Source organism: Monodelphis domestica, chromosome 1, assembly GCF_027887165.1.
Source record: "Monodelphis domestica isolate mMonDom1 chromosome 1, mMonDom1.pri, whole genome shotgun sequence".
Lineage (NCBI taxonomy): Eukaryota > Metazoa > Chordata > Mammalia > Didelphimorphia > Didelphidae > Monodelphis > Monodelphis domestica.
The window spans coordinates 387,009,469-387,033,301 of NC_077227.1; the positions used below are offsets into that span (position 1 = coordinate 387,009,469).

Below are 23,833 nucleotides of genomic sequence, written 5' to 3' on the forward strand. Positions count from 1 at the left end.
CGACCTGATCACAAAGGAAACAATGCCTAGGACCTGATCTCCTTTCACTAGGCTTATAATTATTATTATACTTTGGCTGCGCAGATATCAAAGCAGCCACAGCCTTTCCTTCCTTAATTTAACTTTCTTTAGCTTTCATTTCAGCTTCCCTTAATTTTCTTTTCAAATCCTCAGCAATGGAATTCCTATCATCAGTTTTTTCTTCTGCATCACTTGTCAAATAAGTAGCCTTTCTCCTCAATTCCTCCATATCAAGTTCTTCCCAATCTGGGTAATTTGACTTAAAAAATTGTCTGACCCTTGGGACTGCATTCTTCACAAAGATATATTTGATGTGGGAAATGGTGCTTTCTTCAAGTGCGTCATCCCCAATAGAGTTTCAGCTGCCTTGGTTATCCTTTCTAGGAAAACCACAGGAAATTCAGAAACCTTTTGCTTTATGGCCTCAAACTTTGACCAAGAATTGGGCCTTTTTGTATATCTCCCCATAAAATCTAGGATTGCATCTCTTGCTTCAATTAGCATATCATAAACCCTGTCATCTGCAGTATCCAGCTTCTAGTTCTCTAGCCAAGATTGTAACAGAGGATCTGATCTTGTCTCCTATATAAACTTATTTCTTTCTCTCTTAGTTAGGACCTCTTTCATTAAAAGAGTAAAATCATTAAAATCAGGATCATAATATTCAATTGTCCTATGTACTTCCTTAATCACTTTATTTGGCTCGTCACTAAAATTTAAGGTTCTCTTTTTGATGGATTCAAGGTCCTCTGGGGAAAATCTTTTGTGAGTTCTAACGTTATGCACCTCATTCTTTGTAATGACTGGCAAATCTCTTAGGGGACATAAATTCACTATTCCTGCTGCTTCTTCCTGCTCCAACCTATTTAGACTTTTTCCCTTATTGTTTATATTGTTGTTATCATTTCCACATCCTAGGTTCATATTAATGTTATTTATAAAGTATTCCAGTGTATCTATTTGTTGTCTCATATGCATGACCATAATTTTCAAGTCAAAATCCCTTTTAAAGCTTTTAAACATTTTAATTTTTTTTTGAAGATAGGAAACAATTTAATCTGGGTTACATATTATCATACAAAACACCTCCATATTGTTCGCTGTTGTAAGAAAATATTCATATATAACTAAAATCTGAAAAAAAACCACCAAAAACCTAAATAAACCTTTTAATTTTTGAAAATCTTTTTGGAAAATTTTATTTAATTAGTCAATTTAGAATATTTTCCCTTGGTTACAAGAATCATGTTCTTTCCCTATTCTCTCCCCACCCCCTCCTATAGTCAACTCACAATCCTACTTTCCCCCACCACCTCCTATAGCCAACTCACAATTCCACTAGGTTTTACATGTGTCCGTGTTCACAATCTATTTCCATATTATTGATGTTTTCACTAGGGTCATCATTTAGAGTCTAAATCCCCAATCATATCTCCATCGACCCATGTGACCAATCAGTTGTTTTTCTTCTGTATTTCTACTCTCACAGTTTTTTCCTCTGTATGTAGATGGTGTTCTTTCTCATAAATCTCATAAATTGTTCTGGATCATTGCATTGCATTTCATTACTACTAATAGAGAAGTCTATTGAAGTCTATTACATTCGATAGTACCACGGTGTATCAGTCTCTGTGTATAATGTTCTCCTGGTTCTGCCCTTTTCACTCTGTATCAACTCCTGGAGGTCATTCCAGTGTACATGGAATTCCTCCAGTTCATTATTCCTTTGAGCACAAAGATATTCCATCACCAGTATATACCACAATTTGTTCAGCCATTCCCCCAATTGAAAGGCATCCCCTCATTTTCCAATTTGTTTGCCACCACAAAGAGTGCAGCTATGAATATTCTTGTACAAGTCTTTTCCCTTATTATCTCTTTGGGGTATAAACCCAGCAGGGCTATGGCTGGATCAAAGCCTCCCCTCCTTATCACATGGAATATGATGTACAAGATAATGGCCAAGACTTTGGACAGCAGGTCCAAAGGAGGGGGCTGGAGGTGAGAGTATTCTACCCAAGAAAGGTGAATAAATTCCAATGTAAGAAACAGGTCTCTTCTAGTTAATGCTGATCTGGTCAAAATCCAAGATTGTATCTACAAGAATTCAACATTGGGTCAAAAGGCAAAGGCATCTGGGAGGGAGCAGCATTTCTTGATACTGTGAGGATTAAAGTTCTCTGGAGCCTGAATATTAATCCATAGTCATTTGCACATAATCACATGGCCTAGCTAATCTGAGTTTGCTGGCTCACCTTATATCTCTATTCCACCCCTATTGCTTCCTAGCCAAGAGATTATAAACTTCTTTGATACATCACTTATAATCCTGGTGATATCAGTTTTTCTTGGTCTTTCTGGTTAGATTGGGTCAGAGAACAGGCTTCCCCACACTAGGAGTTACATGGGACAAGAGGCGAGCATCTTCCAAGACACCCAGGAACCAGGAGACCTCCAGCTTCTTCACTTAGTATGTATGCAGGCCCAAATAGTGGAGTTGACACAGAAATGGATTTTCAAAACTTCCTTTTCTAAAAGGAAAGTGGGGTACAAAATTATGTTAAATTCATGGAAAGCTGATTTAGTTTCCACTTCAAAGAAAGGCAGGAAGGCCTGAATTGACAAGTATATAGCAAATATCCACAAGAGATAGTTCACAGAATCTCACAGTTTATGCCTGGAATCAGACACAGTACTTCAAATATTGTATGACCAGGGAAATGGAAATTATCTCCTATTCATTTCTAACATGGCATTCTTATTTAACAAGTATGATTCTTCAACATTAAAGAACATATAGGGCATCGAGGTGATACAACTGGTTATAGTGCTAGCCCTGCAGTCTGGCAGACTCATCTCCTTTACTTCAAATCTGACCTCAGACACTGTTGTGGTAAAAATTTTCACCTTTTTAGATTATTATAATATTGAACAATGGCCGCCAAGGAATTACTTATGAAATTCCTAAAATGAAACACTCAAGTCAGAATGGAGTTTATGGAGGTTTAATCACAATGGGAGTAGGGAAAAGGAGAGGGAGAGAAGGAGAGAGGAGAAAAGGGAAAGGGGGTTACTCAACCTCTGACCAAGGCAGAGGGAGTTTAGGCCCAAAGGCCAAGGTGGAAGGAATCAGTCCTTGACTCACGTGACCGATCTGAAAGGAAGCTATCTGCGGGCCTCCTCTCTGTTCAAGCTTCCAACACGAACTGGTGTCTAGCCCTCTCTACAGGAAGTCAGCAAATTCCAGAGGCTGTTCCTTACTTCACTTCCTGTGCCTCACAAGTGCCAATGATGGCTCTAGCTTGGCTTAGGACAGCCCAGGTGGGCAGTTAGTTATTTCTGATTTGTCATTGACTAGCACATGCCCATGTAGTGTGGGTGTGCACAATTTTTGGGTGCTAGACCAAGATGGAGACTTTTAAAATTCACAATCCCCCCTGATGATAATTGGGGGACTAGTCTCCTCAATTGATCACTAAACATAAGCATACTGCACCCAAAAAAATTCTAACTGTAAGTGTATACAAAAAATTTACCCACTAAGAGGAAAACTATAATAGTTGTAGATATGGGGAAATAGAGGAGAGAGAAAGACAGCAAACCAATGTTTTGCTGGGTGCATTGACAAAAGCCAATTAGGGGGCAGTCCCCTTTGGCATAAGAGTGTACATTCAAAAAATGTTTAATCAACCACACCCCAAGGTTCATTCTGGATCTTCCTGTAGTGAAAAGGTTTAGATATCTTTCTGCAAACAGTTCATTCTCTGGATTCAGTTAGTTAGCAAGCTTCTTCTCTGAAGATTTATCTCGAACAAAATTTAAATCTTGGATTTGATGAAATACAATCCCCCCTGAAGAAAGTGTTGATGGATGCAAGTTTTAGTTGGGGGGGGGGGGTGAGTTAATCCAAAAGGAAAACAAAACAAAATGAAAATAAAATAAAAAACAAAATCAAAAGAAGAAAAAGGGAAAAAATTAAGGAAAAAATATAGACCCTTTATATATACATATATTTATATTAAAGAAGAATTCAAAATCAGTATCAAAAAATCAAAAAAATCTATGTATACAAAAATTTGAGAAAGCAAGAATAAAAAAAAAATTTTCCCCCCCACAGGCCCCTGTATTAGGGTCCAGTTAACTAATTTCTAATCCCACAAGTCTGTAGGACAGAATGCAGCATATTTTACTTCCCCATTTGCAGCCAAGGCTATAGGAAGTTGCCATACTATAGGAGAGAAAAAAGGACCAGATTTTTTTTATTTATGTAGGGAAGTGTCATTCCCTCATCTGATTTTACCTTCGTTCTCAGAGATGGTGGGAGCCAGGATGGTAGCCAACCTTTGGTACTTGTCTGTAGGTATTTTCACAAAGAGTGTGGATACAAGGAAGGCCTACATTTTAACAACTGTCAAGTGTCACAAAGATAAATCACTCCTATTGCGGGATGTTCTTAATTCCCTTTCAATGTTTTGCAGGAAGGTTTTTATCTCTCCCCATTTTTCATCCTGTTCCGCCAGTCATTGACTAATAAAAGTATTGTGTTCCTTAATTTGTTTAGTAATAGAAGGAAAAAGGGAATGTTCTCTCTTAGAGGAGATTAGGTATATTATTACAAGTACAATAATTACAATCCCACGGAAGATGAATATAAGGGTCACCAAGAGGCTTATAGTTTCTGAGAAAAACCATCCTGTAGGAACACCTATTAAGACTCCTATGCACTTGGTTATTGAACTTATAAGCCAATTTCGAAGCAAATCATGCACTGGTTGAAGCCACATTTCTTTCTTTTTTTTTACTTTTTTCCTCTCTTTTTTATATTTCAAGCACATGTCACCAGCATTAAAATTTTCTTTAACTTTTTGACTTTTCAGTGCTACAAGTTTAAGATACATTTGTCAATGCATGCCCCAAAAGCTTGTGACTATAAAAACGATGCCACTAATTATTTAAATAAATGATGGGACTTTGCTTAATGATTCTGTCTGATTCCAGGACAAGATATACACACAAGAGCCATTGCACAGAGCAAAAGACAGGCCAATCCAGGATGGATTGATGCACGTCTAGGCAAATACAAAGGTCTTGAACCTAGTGTGAAGACTCAAGGTTACTATGTTTATCATTGCTATACATAGGCTTTCCTTGTGTCCACACTCACTCTGAAGATACTCACAGATGAGTATCCCCAAACTTGGCTCTTACTTGGCTTCTATGATCTGGTCCCTTTCTTTTCTGCCTCTCATAGTGTGGCAACTTTTTGTAGTCCTGGCTGCTGACTGGGTAAATGCATCATTGCTTAGATCATTTTGATTGGGCCCTGATAGAAGGACCTGTTATAGATTTATTTTTCTTTTTACTTGGAATTTTTACACATAAGACTTTGATAGTCTATATTTTCATCCAGAAGTTTTTTCTTTTCTTTTGGATTTTTCTGATATCTTTTTAATATCTCTTGCCAATTGATTCATATACCTCAGCCATGCATCCCTAAGTGATCCCAGTTTTTTAATCACCCTCTTAATGGGGGGAATGTAAAAAAATATCATTATTTAAATTGCAAAGTTTAAATTCCTTTTGAGAACAATTTTAGGTAAAGAAGATGCTACCTCTCTGAATCCAGAACTGAACTGTTGGAGAAGCCACCATGAAGAAGCCTCTGGACCACAAGTTGCACAAAATTGAACTTTGGGTGTGGTTAATGAATATTTATTGTCATGTATACTTTCATGCCAAAGGGGACTGCCCCCTAACTGGTTTTCTGTCAATGCATCCAGTAATTATTGGTTTAATTTTTTTTCTTTCTCTTATCCTCAAATTATTGTAATGTTTAACTTGATTATGTTCTCATGATCCTTTTTGGGGAAACTTTGCTCCCCAACAACGATCAAATGGGGGTATGTAAAAAATAGACTCGAATACAGGACTACAATCCCCACAAGCCTTTGCTCCACTTCCCCAAAATGCTTAATGCTTTGTAATCTCACGGGAATTCTGAGGTGGCGCTGAGATCGAGGAAGGATTTAAGCTGGTGGCAAAGGTTTTTGTGTCTCTTTTGGACTTCCGTTTTGGAGCAGATGCATCTCTTCTGTGATGTGAGATTATCTGGCCTAGGCCTCTGGCCTAGGCACGTGTTTTTTCTTATTCTGTATTTTCTTTAATCTTTAACCTTTAATAAACCTCTAAAAAATATAATATTCCTTGCAGAGAGAAACTAATTTCTACCTGCCTCAGTCTCCCCATATTCCTAAAATTTAATCTTTACACACTTACTACTGTGTGACCCTAGGCAAATGCTCAACCTCAGATTCCCTCCCCAAAATATGTCTATATGTATATTCTTATATATTATATTTATATAATATTTCATACATATGTTATATACTATTACATATAGTTATGTGTATATTATATATAGTTTTCTCTATTTGGAGAGTTGGTTGATGGTCACCCTCTTTATGGGTGAGACTAGAACCAATATCTCATTTGGGTTTCAAATGTTTCCATTGTGAGATTTCCCATCATCCATTTGACCAGGAGTGCATAAGAAAAGTGGTTCAAGGAGAGATTCTGACTTCTTATCTCTTTCTATCTTCTCTCCCCACCCCCAAGCATGATGGCTTAGTGGACAAAGAGTTAAGAGGCCAGGATTTGGGGCTCTGACTCAGCCACTAACCCCTCCTTGACCTTAAAGATTTCATTTTAGCTCTCTGGGCCTTACTTTCTCATCTATAAAATGGGAAGAATACTTCCTGTCTTACTTCCCTCATGGCTGCTATATAGATAAGATGAGAAAAAGAGAGGGTTCCATACTTTCCAAAGGGAAAAGATTCTTTCCCCACCAGGAGTATAGGAGGGCACCTATGACCAAAACTAGAAGAGATTTCAAATCTTTTCTAGTCTTCTATCCCATCTCCCAATTTACCAATCAGGAAACTAGGGTTTGAGTAAGCTAAACAACTCACTGAACCCAACATAGAAAATTAGGAAAAGCAGAGGTAGGATGTAAACCTAAGTTCTCTGAGGTCAAACAGTATTCTAACCTTTATCTCATGTGTTTTTAATGCCCTAAAAGTCAGATCTATGTGGAAACTGTCGAAATTATCTAGTTCAATTCAACCTATTGATAGAATAGATAATCACTCTGATTCCCTCTATGAAAGACTGGGGGAAAGAAAGAAGGAAACAAGCATTCATTAAATTTCTACTATGTTCAAAGTGCTTTACAAATGTCTCATTTAAATCTCATAATAACCCTGGGAGAAAGGTACCAATGCTATTCTTGTTTGATAATTGAGGAAACTGAGGCAGACAATTAGAATGATTTACCCAGGGTCACATAGCTAGTAATGTCTAGAGTCAAATTTGAATTCAGTTCTTCTTACCTCTTGGCTCAGCTGACTTTTTACTTCACCATCTAGATGTCACACATGTAAATATACAAATTACATATATATGCCCATAGACATACAACCACATACATCTACTCTGACAAACTGACCACAGACACACACACAAGGGATGAAGAATTAGAGAATGAAATAAGAATGAGGAAGGCTCTGGAGCACAAACAACCCAGGTAAGATTCTGGGGTCACACACACACAAATTCATAAAGGATGAAGCCTGAATAGAGGGGCCAAACACAAGAGGGACACACAGAAAGAGGGAAATACAAGGCCAGGAAGCTTGGAGTAAGGATGGACATAAACAAATCTCCTCACCAGATTCCCTAGGTGGGCAGGAAGAGGTAAGTCACCCACAATCCTAGATCCACATTGAGAGAAGCTGGGACTGAGTGGGGGCAGGTAACTGAAATTGCTTGGCCATGGTCAATGTCTGTCACAAGAAAAATCAGCCAAGCGGATGAAGATCCGGTTAGGGCTGGTCTATGGCAGTGAATCACCTGAGGGCATGATGTAAATCAGCAAGTGGAGCCCATAGGCCCTGTGGGGAATATATATGGCAGCCTTTCAAGTTCCTTTGAACTCAGAATATCTACTGTCTGTTGAAACCTTTCAGTTTCATCTTCAGGTAGGGCTAAAGAAGACCGATTATGAGGCCCCTCAGCATATTCCTGCTGCTCTCCATGGCTCTGTGCTGCTTCATGTGTAAGTTTCCCCTTGAGTACACTGCCCATGCATTGGCGTCAGTAACCTTCAGAAACCCCTTCATCCAGAACCCAATTTGACTTTAGTTGCACCCTATTGGGAGTTTTTTCAAGCTTAATGTACAGGAACTAAATGCTGGTGAATCAGCCTCATAAAGACAGTTCCTGGGGCTAGGAACTTTCCCTACAACTCTGCTGTGTGAGAGGAAATGAGAGTTTGATTAATTCTGCTTTACATAGTGGAAAACAGAGACCAGAGAGAATTAGCCCACCGGCTAGTAAGGAAGAGGACCCATCTTTGAACTCAGGTGTTGGACCCCTCTGTCTCCTTTACTTTCCCTCTCCCACTCCCTAAGTATCTGTCATATAGACAAGACAGTCCTAAATTTATTAATTTTTATTTTATAGATACTGTTCAAGCTGAACCCCGAGAGGTAAGAAAATTTTCTGTTTGTCACATAACATTTCTCCCGTGGCATGGAGAAGGGAATTATTGATTCACTGTGTACATTCAGCATTGAGGCATCACAATAACACTATTCTTTGACCTAACGTCATTAGTGTATTCCTGAGCCTTAGACAACTCACTCCCTCTCTCTGGACCCTAGTTTCCTTTTATTTTAAATGAAGAAAACAGAAAAATAATCTCTTACTCTGACATACTATGTATTCGATATTCTCTGGTCCCTTCCACACCTAACATTTTGTGTACTCTGATGTCCCTTCTAGCTCTAACATTTTGGAAATGTATATCTATATATTGAGATCTCTTCCAGCTTTGAACTTTTGTGTTCTGTGCTCTGACATATCATGTTTTTTATTCTGTGTTCCCTTCCAGCTATGATCTGCTGTGTTTTATGCTTTGAAATTCTCTGTTCTGAAGTCTTCATGTTCTGACATTCTGTGTTTCGTGTCCTAGGTGGTCTAATAGCTCTTACATTCTTTGTTCTGAAGTTTCCTGCTGCTCTGATGTTTTATTCTATGTTCTAAGTTCCTTCCTGCCCTGTACATGCTATCATTTGTTCTAAGATCTCTCTGCTACCTCTCCAGTTGTAAGACAATGAAATTCTGCATAATGAAGCTAAACTTGAGAGATTTTCTTCCTATTGACAAAAGGAAAAAAAATAATTTCAGTGTGTTTTGTTTGTGCCAATAAGTTTGTTGATAAAAAATAAAAACTAACAGAAGGCAGGAAAGATTCTTGGAAAGAGAAAGTAGACCCCACCCTATCAGACCCAAATAATTCCCAAGGGTTATTTCCATTATTCGCATTGTGCAGAATTGGTTATATGTTATCTTCCCCATTAGATTGTTGATGACAGTCTTCATATGAACAGGGTATCTTGTCTCCCACTCCTTGATGACAGGAACTGTCTTTTACCTTTTTTTATATCTTCAGTGCTGGGGGAAGCTGGGTAGCTCAGTGGATTGAGAGCCAGATCTAGATATGGGAGGTCCTAGGTTAAAATCTGGCCTCAGACACTTCCCAGCTGTGTGACCCTGGACAAGTTACTTGACCCCCATTGCCTAGCCCTTACCACTCTTCTGCTTTGGAACCAATATACAGTATTGATTCCAAGACAGAAGGTAAGGGCTTTTTAAAAAAAAATATCTTCAGTGCTGAGAACAGTGCCTGGCACATAGTAGGTACTTCATCAATGTTTATAGTCTGACTGGCTGAAATGGTTAGTATAGATCCCTCCAGGCTCTGAAGCTCTGAGTATATGGGTTTCTATGATCTGTGTTCATTTTATTTCATGACTGTTTTAGGCTAATTGTGATTTCTCTTCTGGATGCAATTTTAATTTTGAGCCTGTCTGTGGCACTGATGGTAATACCTATCCCAATGAATGTCTTCTGTGTATTGTAAATAAGTAAGTACCAACATAAAATTGTTTAGAGATGACTTTTTAAATCTTGTTTGAAACTAGGAATTTGAGAGGGCCTTACAATTTTTTTCTAGTCAAGAACTTCTTGATCTACAGTCCCTAGAATCCCTACTAATAGGTTAATGAAAACATTTCATAGGATCCATGAACTTGGATGAGGAAAAAATTGATATCTTTATTTTCTCTAACCTTAAATTGAAATTTCTCATTTCCTTCAATTATGAAAGTAGGTAATAAAAATTATTTTGAAATGGAGTCCACAGGTCAAACTGCCAAAGAGGGGTGCTGATTCACCCAAGACCTCCCAGGAATTAAATGATACTCATAGGATTCCAGACTATCTCTGCTAGATTTGAATCCAGTGTCCTTTCCACTATACAATGTTACATGCCTGGCTAGATTCTACCAAACCTCACACAATGAGCTAGGTCAAATAGACAATGAGAAAGGGGTGGGGATGATGGAAATTAGGTGACCACTACAATAATGTCAATGAAAAGGACAGGGAACAGTGAAGAGTTTCTCATGAAGAGTTCCATTGCGTATATTTTATACCATGGAGGAGAGAGGGAAGAATTCTGATCTTGGAGTCAGAAAACTTATCTAGTCCTGACTATTAAGCAAGTCACCCCATCTCTAAGATTTGGATTGCTCTTTGATAAAATGAGAAATCTGGGGTAGGTGATCCTGAAAGTCCCTTCCCTGAGCAGTTCTCTGGGCTATAGTTTTATGTTCTAAAACCCTCCTATCATTAGGTCAAGGAGCATTAACCAGAGTGGACACTGATTCTAAGGGTACAAGAGTGAGGTTAGGGTATAACTTCCTAATCAAAGCCCATGGATCTCTACTTTGACTACCCTCTGCCATAGTGTCCTCTGGCCAATATTTGGTATATTCCTCATCCTTGGGGGTTCTCTACACTACAACTGGAGACACCAAACATATACGCTTACAATATACCTGCTAGCTGCACTTGAACTTATCCAAAGGAAAAAGATCAATGAATAATGCTATTGTTTGAAGGGCCCAGAGATGTTTAATCCAGGGAATGGAAAACTGAAAGAGAAGAGGATATTAATCACTGCCTTTAAAATCAGAAGGGTTGTTGAAGTACAGAAGATGCTCTTTGTTCTGCTTGGACCCAAAGGACAGAAAAGGAAGCAATGAGCAAAAGTTGCCAAGAGGCTGATTTTGGTTCTAAACAAGAAGTTTCTGACTAAAAAATCTGGCCATCCATGAAATAGCTGACCTTTTGGTGTTCTTTGTTCTAAGCTTCCTTCCAAAAATTTTCATTCCACATTTTAAGATTCCTCCCTAATCTAATGTTCTATCTTGTCCTTGTTCTGCTAATGACTTTATAGGCAGAGTTTTTATTACTCCTTTAGGCTCTAGATTGTTTTTAATAAAGGAGATTCATTTCTCTTTTCACTTTTTTTCCAGGGGAAGAGATGTTGATGTCCTCATCAAAAAATCTGGGAAATGCTGAGGAACCAAAATATCTTGGAGCACCTAGTAGGTGGTACCAAGGCTAGGCAGCCCAATTTATTAATAAATATATGAGACTAATTTCTGTTTTTCAGGTGATTTCTTGTAAAAATATGTTGGAAAAAGACAGGTGCTCTTTGTGGTTAGAGTACTGAACTCTTGATCAGTTCAAGCCCTTCTCCTGACCCCAAATGCTCATCGCCTGACAGTCCTCTGTGTGACAAGGAAATCACTTTAAAAGACTGATATATATTAATTTAAGGTCGCCAAGAAATTCAGCTATGTAATTCCAAAATGAAAACTCAAGTCAGCAGTCAACCTTTTATGGAGTTTAATTACAAACTGGAGGAAGAAAGGTATTAGAGATAGAGAGAGAGAGGGAGAGAGAAGGGGGAGAGAAGGGAATAGGGCTTAAATACCCCCTCTGTTTAGGCTGGGCCAAAAGGCCCAAGCCCTTAGATAGCTGAGGCAAAGAAAGGAGATCAGTCCCTATCACTCACGTGACCAAAATGGAGAAACAGTCTCAGGGGCCTCCACCTCCAGCTTCCTTCAGAGCAAGCTTCTCAAAGCACACCCTCTCAGAGCAAAACCTCTCCAACCAACCCCCTCAGTCCTCAGACCCCGCTATCTTTAAGGAAACCATCCAAGTTCCCTCCCCTCAGTTCTCACATCTACCAATCACTATCCATGTCTTCCCTGTGCAAATGGTGGCTCTACCTTAACCCAGGACCACCCAGAGGTCTGTGGCTTTGCACATGTCTGTTGAAGGTCATATTCTCAAATAATTAAATCTTGATCTATGCTGCAGCCCTTCCTAAATCCTGTTAGGACTGAGTAGGGTGGAGATTGTAAGTTCCACTTGGTTCTGTCATTCCAAGTATCTCTATTGTATCAATTCTAAAATCAATCATGACTCAAAGAACTTCCTGTTCTATGCTTAAGCATAGGTCAAAGCCCTTTCCATTGTTTAGCAAAAGGCTTCTGTCCTAAAGTAATCTTAAGAAGGGAGGAGAAGGAACCTCCCATGCCAATGGGGTTCACATTCCAATAGACTATCAGTAAGAAATTTTCCAAGTATGAAATTTCCCAATAGTGAAATTTCCAACATTTATAAGTCTAAGAAATTTTAAGGTTTACATCTGGGAAACTCTCTAAGATTATAAATTTCAGAGGCAGAGTGACATGACTTGCCCAGAGTCATAGCCTCAATTAGTGACACTCAAGATTAGAATACACCTCTTTTGACTGCCTGTCCATAGCTCTTTACATTGTATCATAGGGTCTTTCTTTAAAAAAAAATACACACACACACACACACACACACACACACATATATATGTGTATATATATATATATATATATATATATATATATATATATATATATCCCCAAAGCTTTACTTTCTATTTTATTAAGAACTCTAAGAGGAGGGCAAGAGTTGGGCAAACAGGATTAAGTGTCTTACCCAGCTAGGAAGCTTCTGAGGCCAGTTTAAATCCAAGCTTCCCATTTTCAGGCCTGACACTCTGTCCTGCATTATCTTTCTTTCTGTCTGTCTGTCTTTTTTTTCTAAACTCTTATCTTCTATCCTAAAAATAATACTGTGTATTAGTTCCAAGCAGAAGAGTGGTAAGGCCTAGGCAATGGAGGTTGTGACTTGCCCAGGGTCACACAACTACGAAATGTCTAAAGATAGACTTGAACTCAAAACTTCCTATTTCTAGACCTGACTCTCAATCCACCACGACATCTCAATAGTTTAGAACTGGAAGGAACCATATAGATGCAAGCCCTTGTTTTATATTAACAGGTCATTATACAAATGGAAAATCAGAGGAATTATATGATTTGCCAAAGATCACACAACAAGTATACAGAGATTAGATTTAAACTGGTTATCTGTTTCTGAAGCAATTTTCATATGTAACACTAAGATGTGAGGTAATGTGATTTTACCACACTGACTTAAATAAATGTTGCCTTTCGTAATGAAAACAAATATTCATTATAGAAAATCCAAGATAGAAAGGAGAAAATATTAATGAGAGCCTTTAGGTGGCCATATATAAAGGGGGATAAAAGGAAAAACAACATCTGAGATATTTTTTGGGATGAAGAAAATAATCCAAAAAGCCAGAAGATGAAACACAAAAAGTTCAGGAAATGAAACTCAAATATGGCATGGAAGTATTCTCTAATCCCAAATGAGGACTTCATTGGATTCTCTGAGCTTTTCCCAACACCTAGCAACCAGGAGCTCCTTCTCCTTCCTAATCAGAACAATAATACATCCTTGACTTTCCTTAATGATCATTTCATTCTAGCACGGTGCAATTCTAAGTTCAAGGCAGAGAAAAATACAGCTCATACTCTGAGCAACTTATGAAGTTCATGTAGTAGAAAAACAAAGGTCATAGTGATGAGTCTGTGCCAATCTCTTGTGCAGACACCCAGGTGTCTCCTGAGTTTGCCTTGTAGTAGCCACAGACATGAAGTTCAGCCAGACACTGGACAGCTCCATTAGGACAGATAGCTAATTGACCACAAGGGCCCACTGCCCCTGTCTCAGGACACATTTGACACTAAATGAAATATTCAGAGGAGTTTGGGAAATTTACTAATTTGCAGCTTGAACAGTATCTACAAAATAAAAATTACAAAGGTTAGAATCATCTAGTCTGTAAGACAGATACTTAGGGAGTGGGAAAGAGAAAGTAAGGGAGACAGAGGAGTCCAGATTACATCTCCACTCTTTCCACACACCCCTCTCCCACTGCATAGGTCTTTCTCCAAACCCCAGCCCCCTGATGTAGCAAAATGAGATAAAGTTCAGTTGACTAAACAAAGACACAAGTGTTGTTCTATCCATTATTTCAAATCCTTGACTCTAGGAATCAGGACACCTGGGACTTTGTTTTAACTGTGCTATACAATCACTATGTGACCTTGTATTAGTCCCTTTCATTGCAGTTCACTTTCTTTTGCTTTAAAGTGATTCAGTTGGACTAGATAACTTGAAGTTTCCTTCCATTTCTGACATTTTATGTTTCATGTACTAAGGTCACTTTCAGCTCTAAAAGATCAGACTGTATTTGTGTGATAAATTTTTGTCACATCAGGCACTCATGGATAAGGGGAAGAGAGCAACCCCTTCTGGAATGTATGTCATAGGTTTGCCAACATGGGTCTATGGGATCAGAGATGAATTCTAATCTTAGTTTTATAATTTTCCTGGCATATGGTCTGAAAATTGGAAATACTTAATCAATTTTTATTTAATTCCATTAACCATTGTTTATTAAAGTCTGATGACATAGTCAGTTAACTTTATTGGGACAGAGCACTAGACTTAAAATCATAATACATGAATCTAAAACCAAAATCTTTCTTTAAAAGATGAGGAAACCCAATTCAACTGAAGTCATGACATATCTGAAGTCACAGACTATTGAGCAAGGTGGATCTAAGATTGGTGGCTTAGAAGCAGGAAAAACTTGAAGCTCTCAGAAATTTCTTCCAAATGTGAATTTCAAAACTACTCAACCCTATTCAAACCATTCTTTAGAAGATGGGGTTTAGCTATTTCCTGATCAATAACAATAGAGATACTTGGAATAACAGAATCAGGTCTTGGAAACTACAATCTCCATCCTGCTCAGGGTAACAAGATTTAGGAATGTCAAGATTTAATTATTTGAGAATATGGCCTTCAACAGACATGTGCAAAAAGGACAGACCTCTGGGCGGTCCTAGGTTAAGCTAGAGCCACCATTGGCATAGGTGAGACACAGGAAGTGAGGTAGAGGACAGCTTAGGAGTTCTGGGGACTTCCTGTGAGGAGGGAGAGAGATTGTTGGAGCCTGGTGCTTGGAGTGGAGGAGCCTACAGACTGTTTCTCCATTTTGGTCACGTGAGTGTTAGGGACTGATCTCTTTTCTTTGCCTCAGCTATCCAGGGCTTTGGACCTTTGGCTCAGTCTAAGTAGAGTGGGTATTTAAGCCCTATTTCCTTCTCTCCCTTTCCCCCCCCCCTCTCTCTCCCTATAATACTTTTCTTCCTCCTGTTTGTAATTAAAACACCATAAAAAAGTTGACAGCTGACTTGAGTTTTCATTTAGGAATTACATAGCTGAATTCCTTGGTGACCTTAAATTAATATATATCAGTCTTTTAAAGTGATTTCCATATCACACAAAACAATCTACAAAGTGTTTCAAGAGGACAGAGGTCAAAACAAACAAAGTAATAGGGGCTTTTCTACTGGATACAACATGAAAGGTAGGCAATGAGAGGGGACTGTCATGCTATGTAGGGGGAAAACTGTACAAGGCACTACCCCTCCCTCTAATTACCATAACAGTTAGAACAAGGGCTAGGGAAATCTCTGAATTCTTGGGGACTGACTGAAAGCACCACAAACCCTGAGGGCTGTGCCAGACTTGGGCAGTGAGTCTCAGGGAGTAGCAGGGAGCTCAGTCCCACATAGGAGCAGCAGTGGTGGCAGCAGCTGAGGAAGATAGACTCAAGGTAAAATGCATTAAGGCATGTTACACTACAGACCCACCCTTGAAAATACCAGTCAGAGGAGGTATGGGGCTCAGAGCTGTAGGAGCAGCTGAGGGAGTAGCAGCAGCCAGAGCACTAGTAATAGGCAGCAGAAGCAGAAACAGCAGGAGAAGCAGCAATAGGGAGAAATAGTAGCAGCAGCAGCTGAGGAAGATAGCCCCTGGGAAAAACTGTCTAAAGCAAGCCACACAAAAAACACCACATATCTACCTTCCCCCCCACCCCCAGGCCTCTGACAGGGAAGGGAAGATAGTCCCAAGGCATAGCCCTGTGAGAAAGAAACCAAGATAACAATAAACACCAACATGCAGGAATTTCATTACTCCATTGGGAAAAGGAGTAAACAACCACAAAAAAGCTCTTGACTGTGGAAAATTTCAGTGGAGAAATAGAGCAAAATACAGAAGTAACAGAAGAGAGTGAAACACAAACAAACAAAGGCAAACTCCTCCTCCCTCCCAAAAAAATGGAAATTGATCACAATCTCTTGAGGAAATCCAAAAGAAGTTCAAGGATAAAGTAAGAAAGATAGAAGAAAAATAGGAAGAAAAGTGGGGGAAGGAATGAAAGTAATACAAATAGAAAATAACACCTTAAAAGACAAAATTATGGGGGTAGCTGGGTGGCTCAGTGGATTGAGAGTCAGGCCTAGAGATGGGAGGCCCTAGGTTCAAATCTGGCCTCAGACACTTCTCAGCTGTGTGACCCTGGGCAAGTCACTTGACCCCCATTGCCTAGCCCTTACCACCCTTCTGCCTTGGAGCCAATACACAGTATTGACTCCAAGACAGAAGGTAAGGGTTTAAAAAAAAAGACAAAATTACCCAAGTGGAAAAATGGCACAGAAATCAAATGAAGTAATAAGTAAATTAGAGACCAGAATTGATCTGCTGGAAGCCATGAAAAGCAGGATGGACCAAACTGAAAAGGAAAAGGAAAAGATCATAGCTGAAAATCAATCTTTAAAGACTTGAATTGGGTGAATAGAAGCTAATGATCTCATGAGACAGCAAGAAATAAGAAAATCAAAATTTTAAAAAATGAAAAGATAGAAGGAAACTTGAAATTTCTCATTGAAAAGACAACTAACCTGGAAAACAGATCCAGGAGTGACAATTTGAGAATTATTGGACTACCTGAAAGCCTGGCACAAAAATAAAAAAGAATCCTAGACATCCAATTAAAAGAAATTATCCAAGAAAACTGCCCCGATATTCTTGAACAAGAGAGCAAAATAGACATTGAAAGAATCCATATATTAACCCCTACATTAAATCCTCAAAAAACAACTCCCAGGAATATTATAGCCAAATTCAAGAGCTTCCAGGCCAATTTAAAAATACTTCAAGTGGCCAGAAAGAAATAACTCAGATATCAAGGAACACCAATTCCACATTAAAGGACCCCAAGACTTGAAATATGATATTCAGGAAGTAAAGAGAAGTGGGTCTACAACCAAGAATTTCCTACTTATTAGAACTGACTATATACTTTCTGTGGAAAGGATGGGCATTTAGTAAAATAGAAGATTTCCAAGCATTCCTAAAGAAAAGACTAGAACTAAATTCCACTAAACTAAAACTAAATTCCAATATAAAATTCAAGGGAATCATAAAAAGGTAAACAAGAAAGAGAAAAAAAATGTTAAGAGCTTCAGTAAAGTCAAATTGATTATATTTCTATATGGGGAAAAAAGTAATTCTTAAAAATTGTTTTCATTATCATGATAGAAGAAATATACATAGGCAGAGGTTGTGGTATTAAGTTGTTTAGGAAGATATGAAAAAAACATTTGGGGGGAAAAAGGATTGTACTAAGAGAAACATGAAAGAGGTAAAATAGGATAAATTACACCACATAAAGAGATACATGGGGGTGGGGGAGATATTATTATAAGAAGGGAAGGATGAGAGTGGTGACAGGTAATAAATAAACTTTACTCTTAGTGGAATCCATTGTGAGAGGGAAGAACAGCTGGATTCATTGGAGTATAGAATTTGATTTTACCCAACAGAGAAGTAGAAAGAGATAAAGGAAGGGGGTGGGGTGGGGAGTATTAAAAGGGAGGAAAAAGTTGGGGGTGCAAAAGAAGGGAGGGGGTGGGAAAGAATTTAAAGTAAAGGTGGGAAAGGGGGAATGATTAAAAGCAAAACACTGGTGTGGAAGGAAACAGTTAAAGAAGAAAGAGCAAGATTAAAAGAGAAAATCAAAATGATGTGGAATACACAGGTGGTAATCATAACTCTGAATGTGAATGGGATGAACTCACCCATAAAATGGAAGCAGATAGCAGAGTAAACTAAAAACCAAAATTCTACTATATGTTGGCTACAAGAAACACACATGAGGCAGGTAGACACACACAGGGTAAAGGTAAGAGGCTGGAGCAGAATTTGGGGGACATCAACTGCATAAAAGGTAGGGGCCACAATCATGATATCTGACAAAGCCAAAGTAAAAATAGATCTGATTAAAAAAGATAAGGAAGGTAATTACATACTGATAAAAGGAAGTTAGTCAATGAAGAAATATCAGTACTCAGCATGTATGCACCAAATAGTAGAGTATCTGAATTTTTAAAGGAAAAACTATTGGAGCTTAAGGAGGGAATAGTAAAATTATACTAGTGGGAGACCTCAATCTTCCATAGACTATTGAGCAACAAGCAACAGAAATAGAATTAATCATCAGATCTCTTCATTCTCAGAGCTCTGTGGGCATTATAGAAAAACTGGACAATTAAAAGAGCTCAATCATAATGGGGAGGAGACCCTAATATCATGCCATATAAGGATCAGTTAAAGGAAAAAGACATTTTTAACTTGGAGAAGAAAAGACATATAGAATTTAGGTATGATCATTGTCTTTTAAGTATCTGGAAGTCTAGCATAGACAACAGATTAGATTTGTTCTACATGGTCATAGAGGGCAGATGTAGAAACAATGTAAGGATTTTAACTGCAAATAAGAAAAAAATTTCCTAACTTGTGTATCTAGTATAGAAATGAGTTACCATACTAGACAGACAGTTCCCTGTTATACATGTTATGATAAAGCATAAGCCAAAAGAGGATAATCTTACCTTGGATATGAAGTTTGGGACTAAGACTAAGTACCTACTGAAAATCCTTCCTGATCTCAGATTCTAGAATCTTTTCTTCAAAAAAAATTTTTATAGAATTAGAAAAAAATGATAAAATTCAGCTGAAAGAAAAAAGGGTCATGAATATCAAGAGAACTAATAAAAAATGTGAAGGATGGTGTCATAGCAGTATCAGTTCTTAAACTATACTATAAAGCAGTAATCATCAAAACAATCTGGTATTGGCTAAGAATTACAAAGGTGAACCAATGGAATCAACTAGGGGTAAATTACCTCAGTAGTCTAGTGTTTGATAAACCTAAAGATCCCAGCTTCTTGGAAAAGAATTCACTATTTGACAAAAACTGCTGGGAAAACTGTAAAACAAAATGGCAAGAATGGTTTAGATCAATATCTCACACTCTATGCCAAGATAAGGACAAAACGGGTATATGATTTAAACATAAAGAGTGCTATTTTAATTAAGTTAGAAGAATGTAGGATAGTTTACCTGTCAGCCCTATGCAGAAGGAAAGAATTTATGACCAAATAAGAGATAAAGAACATAACAAGATGTAAAATGAATAAATTTTGATTATATTAAATTAAAAAGGGTTTGGGCAAACAAAACCAATGCAACCAACATTCAAAAGTGTTAGGTGATGAATGATGATGTGAAGGCTAGGCCTGGGATTAAACACACCATCACAACCATGGAGAGAGAGAGTCAGCTTACAAGGAGGCCAGCTCCTCCCAAGTGAAAGATGGTAAAAGAGAGCAACAGACAGATAGAAAGAGCAAGTACCTGCATGACTGGAAGAGATATCCTGAGTGGGCAAACACACAGCACAATGATTGTAGACAAGTCTCCATTTATTATGACAAAGAGAAAGATTTCTTTCATTATATCATATAAGAGGTGTAACTTTCCCACAGAATATGGTTTATGAAAAGACTTTACTCAAAACAATCTCTTATTTTTTTCCCCTAAAACATTTCTAAGGCACTTCTACAAACCCAAGCAATTGAGGAATATTGACATTAACTTGGGGGTTTACAAGAATCAGGGGAAAAGAGAGTCTGAGTCATTTGTTTATGACTTTACAGAGCCTTCTTTGGTTATCAAAATAATAAACAATTCAAGGATTATTATGATGTCTTTATCTGAGTTTCAGCTAGACAATACTTTGGAGCTGCTTTTTGAGACCTGACCTTGCCATGAAATCCCAGGCAAAATCACAAGCATGTCTTTCATAGCTGCTTTTCCTCAGTGTGTCTAATTTGTCTTAGGTTCCTTTATATATCCCCCCACTTCTTTTTTACTAAGAAGCTTTCAAGTAGGCAATTTAACATTGAGTACAATAAATCATAACAAAAGAGAAAAGATTACACATATAATGATAATAACAAAAATAGGAATAATATGTACTAGAATCTGATACAAATTTCCAAAAGGATTAAGAGGCTTAAAAGTATTGAGTATTGAATCTTCTATTATTTTTGGATCTACATTAGAAATATTACTATCTTCAATAAAATGAATTACTGTAAATAAATTTTTATATCAATTGAAATGTTACTGGAGTACCATGCTCCAAGAAGTCTGGCTCTTATCTTAGGCCAGGAAAGTTTATCATTAGACTCATTAAAATGAAATGGAGTGAGGCAGATTTTAAGACATTTGTAGTCACACCTCAATGACAATTGAGTTTTTATGGCTTCTGACTTATCTCCCAAATAAAAAGAGTGATTGCACAAGCAGATCCACTTTGTAGGCTAAGTCCTTATTAATTCTCTCCTGAATACCAAAGCTGTTGATAAATTTTTAGCTAATTGTTCAATTATATTCAGCATTATGAATTTCAGTCTGTAAAATAATAGCTTACATAGTTGTAGAAATAAACAACCTGGCTAATGAAATAAGGCCAAGAATAAGCATTCCTATAAATCTTTTAGGAAGCTTAAGTGATTCATATAGCAAACTAAAAGAATGATCTGCAGAGGATTGAAACCAGTTAGAATTGATTTTTACCAGTAAAATTGCAAATGATGGTTGTTCAATGATCAATACATATTTGTATACATACACTAAATTATAACATATTGAGAAGTTACATATTATGCTTCCCCATAATATTGTTCAAATTGATATGTGATTTTTAAACATAACATAGACATTTGGTGAGTACAGATTACCAATATTTTCAGCAACAAGAAAATCCCATGGAGAGGACAGAAAAGCTTGAATATGAAAGTAATTTTTGTGATATTACAACACCTCTGTTTATAGTTCCCCTAAATCCAACATAATAAATCCTCCTAAAACAGCAAAGGCTTTCCATAATATAAGCTCTTGGTCTATATTTTCTGCCTGTAAATTTTCTTCTGGAAAAGTTCCCAGAAAGTATTATGTAATACTTTTATTAAGGAGTTCTTTCCAATTGCACAGATAACTAGGAATTGTGGAAAGATTATTGAAAATGTTTATGCATATAGGTGTTAAGGGTAAAATTTAGAGTTGAGACTGAATATATTATTTAATGGTCACCAGGGATTTAAATTCTAAATCCCAAAGAAATACTCAAGTCAGAATAGAACTTCATGGTGGTTTATTTACAATAGAAGGAAGAAATTAAGAATGAGGGAGAACAAGGGAAAAGGATAGAAGATCTGCTCTGACTTGACCTGAGTCAGGGGGAGTTCAGAGGCCTCAGCCAAGGGACCTTCCCAGAAGATTAAATCTAGCTTGGCTTCCCAGCCACAAGGCCTCCTCCAAGATGAGGGGTCTCCTTGGAGGTTGGTGCCTTCAGAAAGCCAGGGAAAGATAATTCATCCTTAACACTCACCATGTGTTTGACTAAGGGAAGCAGTCTCAAGCCTCCACACTTCAACCCTCCAAGTCAAGAACCACCATAAAGAGCCACCCAAGCCTGCAAAAACTGCAAAAGCCACAAAAGCCCCCCTCACAGGAAGTGATGTGAAATATAAAGGACATTCTTTACATCACTTCCTGTGCCTGACATGTACCAATGGTGGTTTAAACTTGGCTTAGGAGAGCCCAGGGGGGGTCAGTCATTTGTTTCTGATTTGTCATTTGCTAGCACACAGGTCATAGACCTTCCTACCCTACAGTTAATCTTTAAGTAGGGGTGTATACATTCCTGGTTGCTAGAATTCCAAAGACCAAGCAGGGTGGAGTAAATCTAAAATTCACATAGGTAAGAAGAATAACATCATTCCCATGGAGAGTACTGAATTCATATGCAAGATAGATTTTGACAAAGAGATCTTTGGATACTATACACAATTTTTTATTTCATCACCATGAATAGAAAGTTGTTTATTCAACTACCATGATTCATAATCATCATGTTTATCATGAACCCATTTTTCTTTAGGCTGTCATTTAATATAAGGTACAAAGAGCATGAGCTTGTTCAGTAAAACAAATTAGAGTTCTAGATGCTAAAGCTGACATTGTATACCATAGTAGTTGAATTATTATAAAATATGTTAATCTTAATTATTAGTCTTAATTTCTCCAGTATTGTCAAAATATGTTAGGGGTCTCATCCAAGTTAGAAAAGCTAGGTAGAAAATACCATAATAATTGCTTTTAATTCAGCTACTTGAGCCAGAATTGGTTTGCCATGTATTATAATTATCAGGTGGGATGAAATATCCATAATTACCATGAGAGAACCCATCTGTAAATATATTAATTGCATCTCTCAATTGGCTTGCTGATGTTATTTTGGGAAATATCCAAGAATAACATGATACAAATTGGAGCAATTTATTACCAGGACTTTGGTTGTCTATAGGAACTAGGTAATTTGCTATCAGGATTTGCCATTCTTATTCATTTTGGATAAGAATAACTTTGTTTAGCTGTCAGTGGCTGATGAAAGACAGTTGGAAGCTGGCCTGTGAGTACTATTGATCCCTGATGGATTTTATGAATCAACTTTGCAATTAAATTAGGATATGGTGTAATGAGAGAATTCTGCTGATGTGCCAAATTAATCCATTCTAAATTTCCTTATTTTTGATATAAGCCACCCATTGGAATAGGTGTGACAAGTACTGCAGCAGATATAGAAGCACTGAGTCTACTAGAGTAAGTGAGGCAGTACTAATCTTTTGCTCTACATTCTGCAGCTGCTTTTCAGTTTCAGGTGTTAAAGACCAATGAGATTTAAGATTAGAATCTACTGAGAATGTCAAATAAAAGTGTGAGAGGTCACTAGTAGAAATCCCCAACATGGGGCAAGGTAATTAAAGTCACCCATTAATTTTTGAAAATCATTAAGGATGTGTCTCTGTGAATAGACAATTTTTGTGGAGCTACAGTGTCAGGACACAATTTGTACCCCAAGTAAGGATAAGGTGATTGTTTGAATTTTATCAGGAGCAACAAATAGCCCATACTTAGAGAATGATTCTTTAAGCACACCTAAAAATTCCTGTAATATGTGTTGGCCTGGGTGGACCCACAGTATATTGTCCATATAATGATAGATTTTTGCTGTTTTGAATTTTATTCTATCTGGTTCTATTGCTTTACTAACAAATTTTTGATACATACTAGGGCTATTTTTACTTCCCTGAGGTAACACTCTGAACTAGAACCTTTAGCAGGTTCTTCCATCCTAATAGATAGTACCTTTCCCACTCCC

At 37.6% G+C, this 23,833-nt stretch overlaps 1 protein-coding gene across 1 annotated transcript; it reads left to right on the forward strand.

Annotated features, from left to right (window-relative positions):
* The first annotated feature begins 8,028 nt into the window (after window positions 1–8,028).
* Window positions 8,029–11,579, forward strand: LOC103105477 (serine protease inhibitor Kazal-type 1-like). Its single transcript, XM_007474087.3, has 4 exons — window positions 8,029–8,134; window positions 8,542–8,567; window positions 9,904–10,007; window positions 11,463–11,579. The coding sequence occupies exons 1-4, from the start codon at window positions 8,080–8,082 to the stop codon at window positions 11,506–11,508; spliced, it is 231 nt and encodes a 76-aa protein (XP_007474149.1). The 5' UTR covers window positions 8,029–8,079; the 3' UTR covers window positions 11,509–11,579.
* The last annotated feature ends 12,254 nt before the right edge of the window (window positions 11,580–23,833 follow it).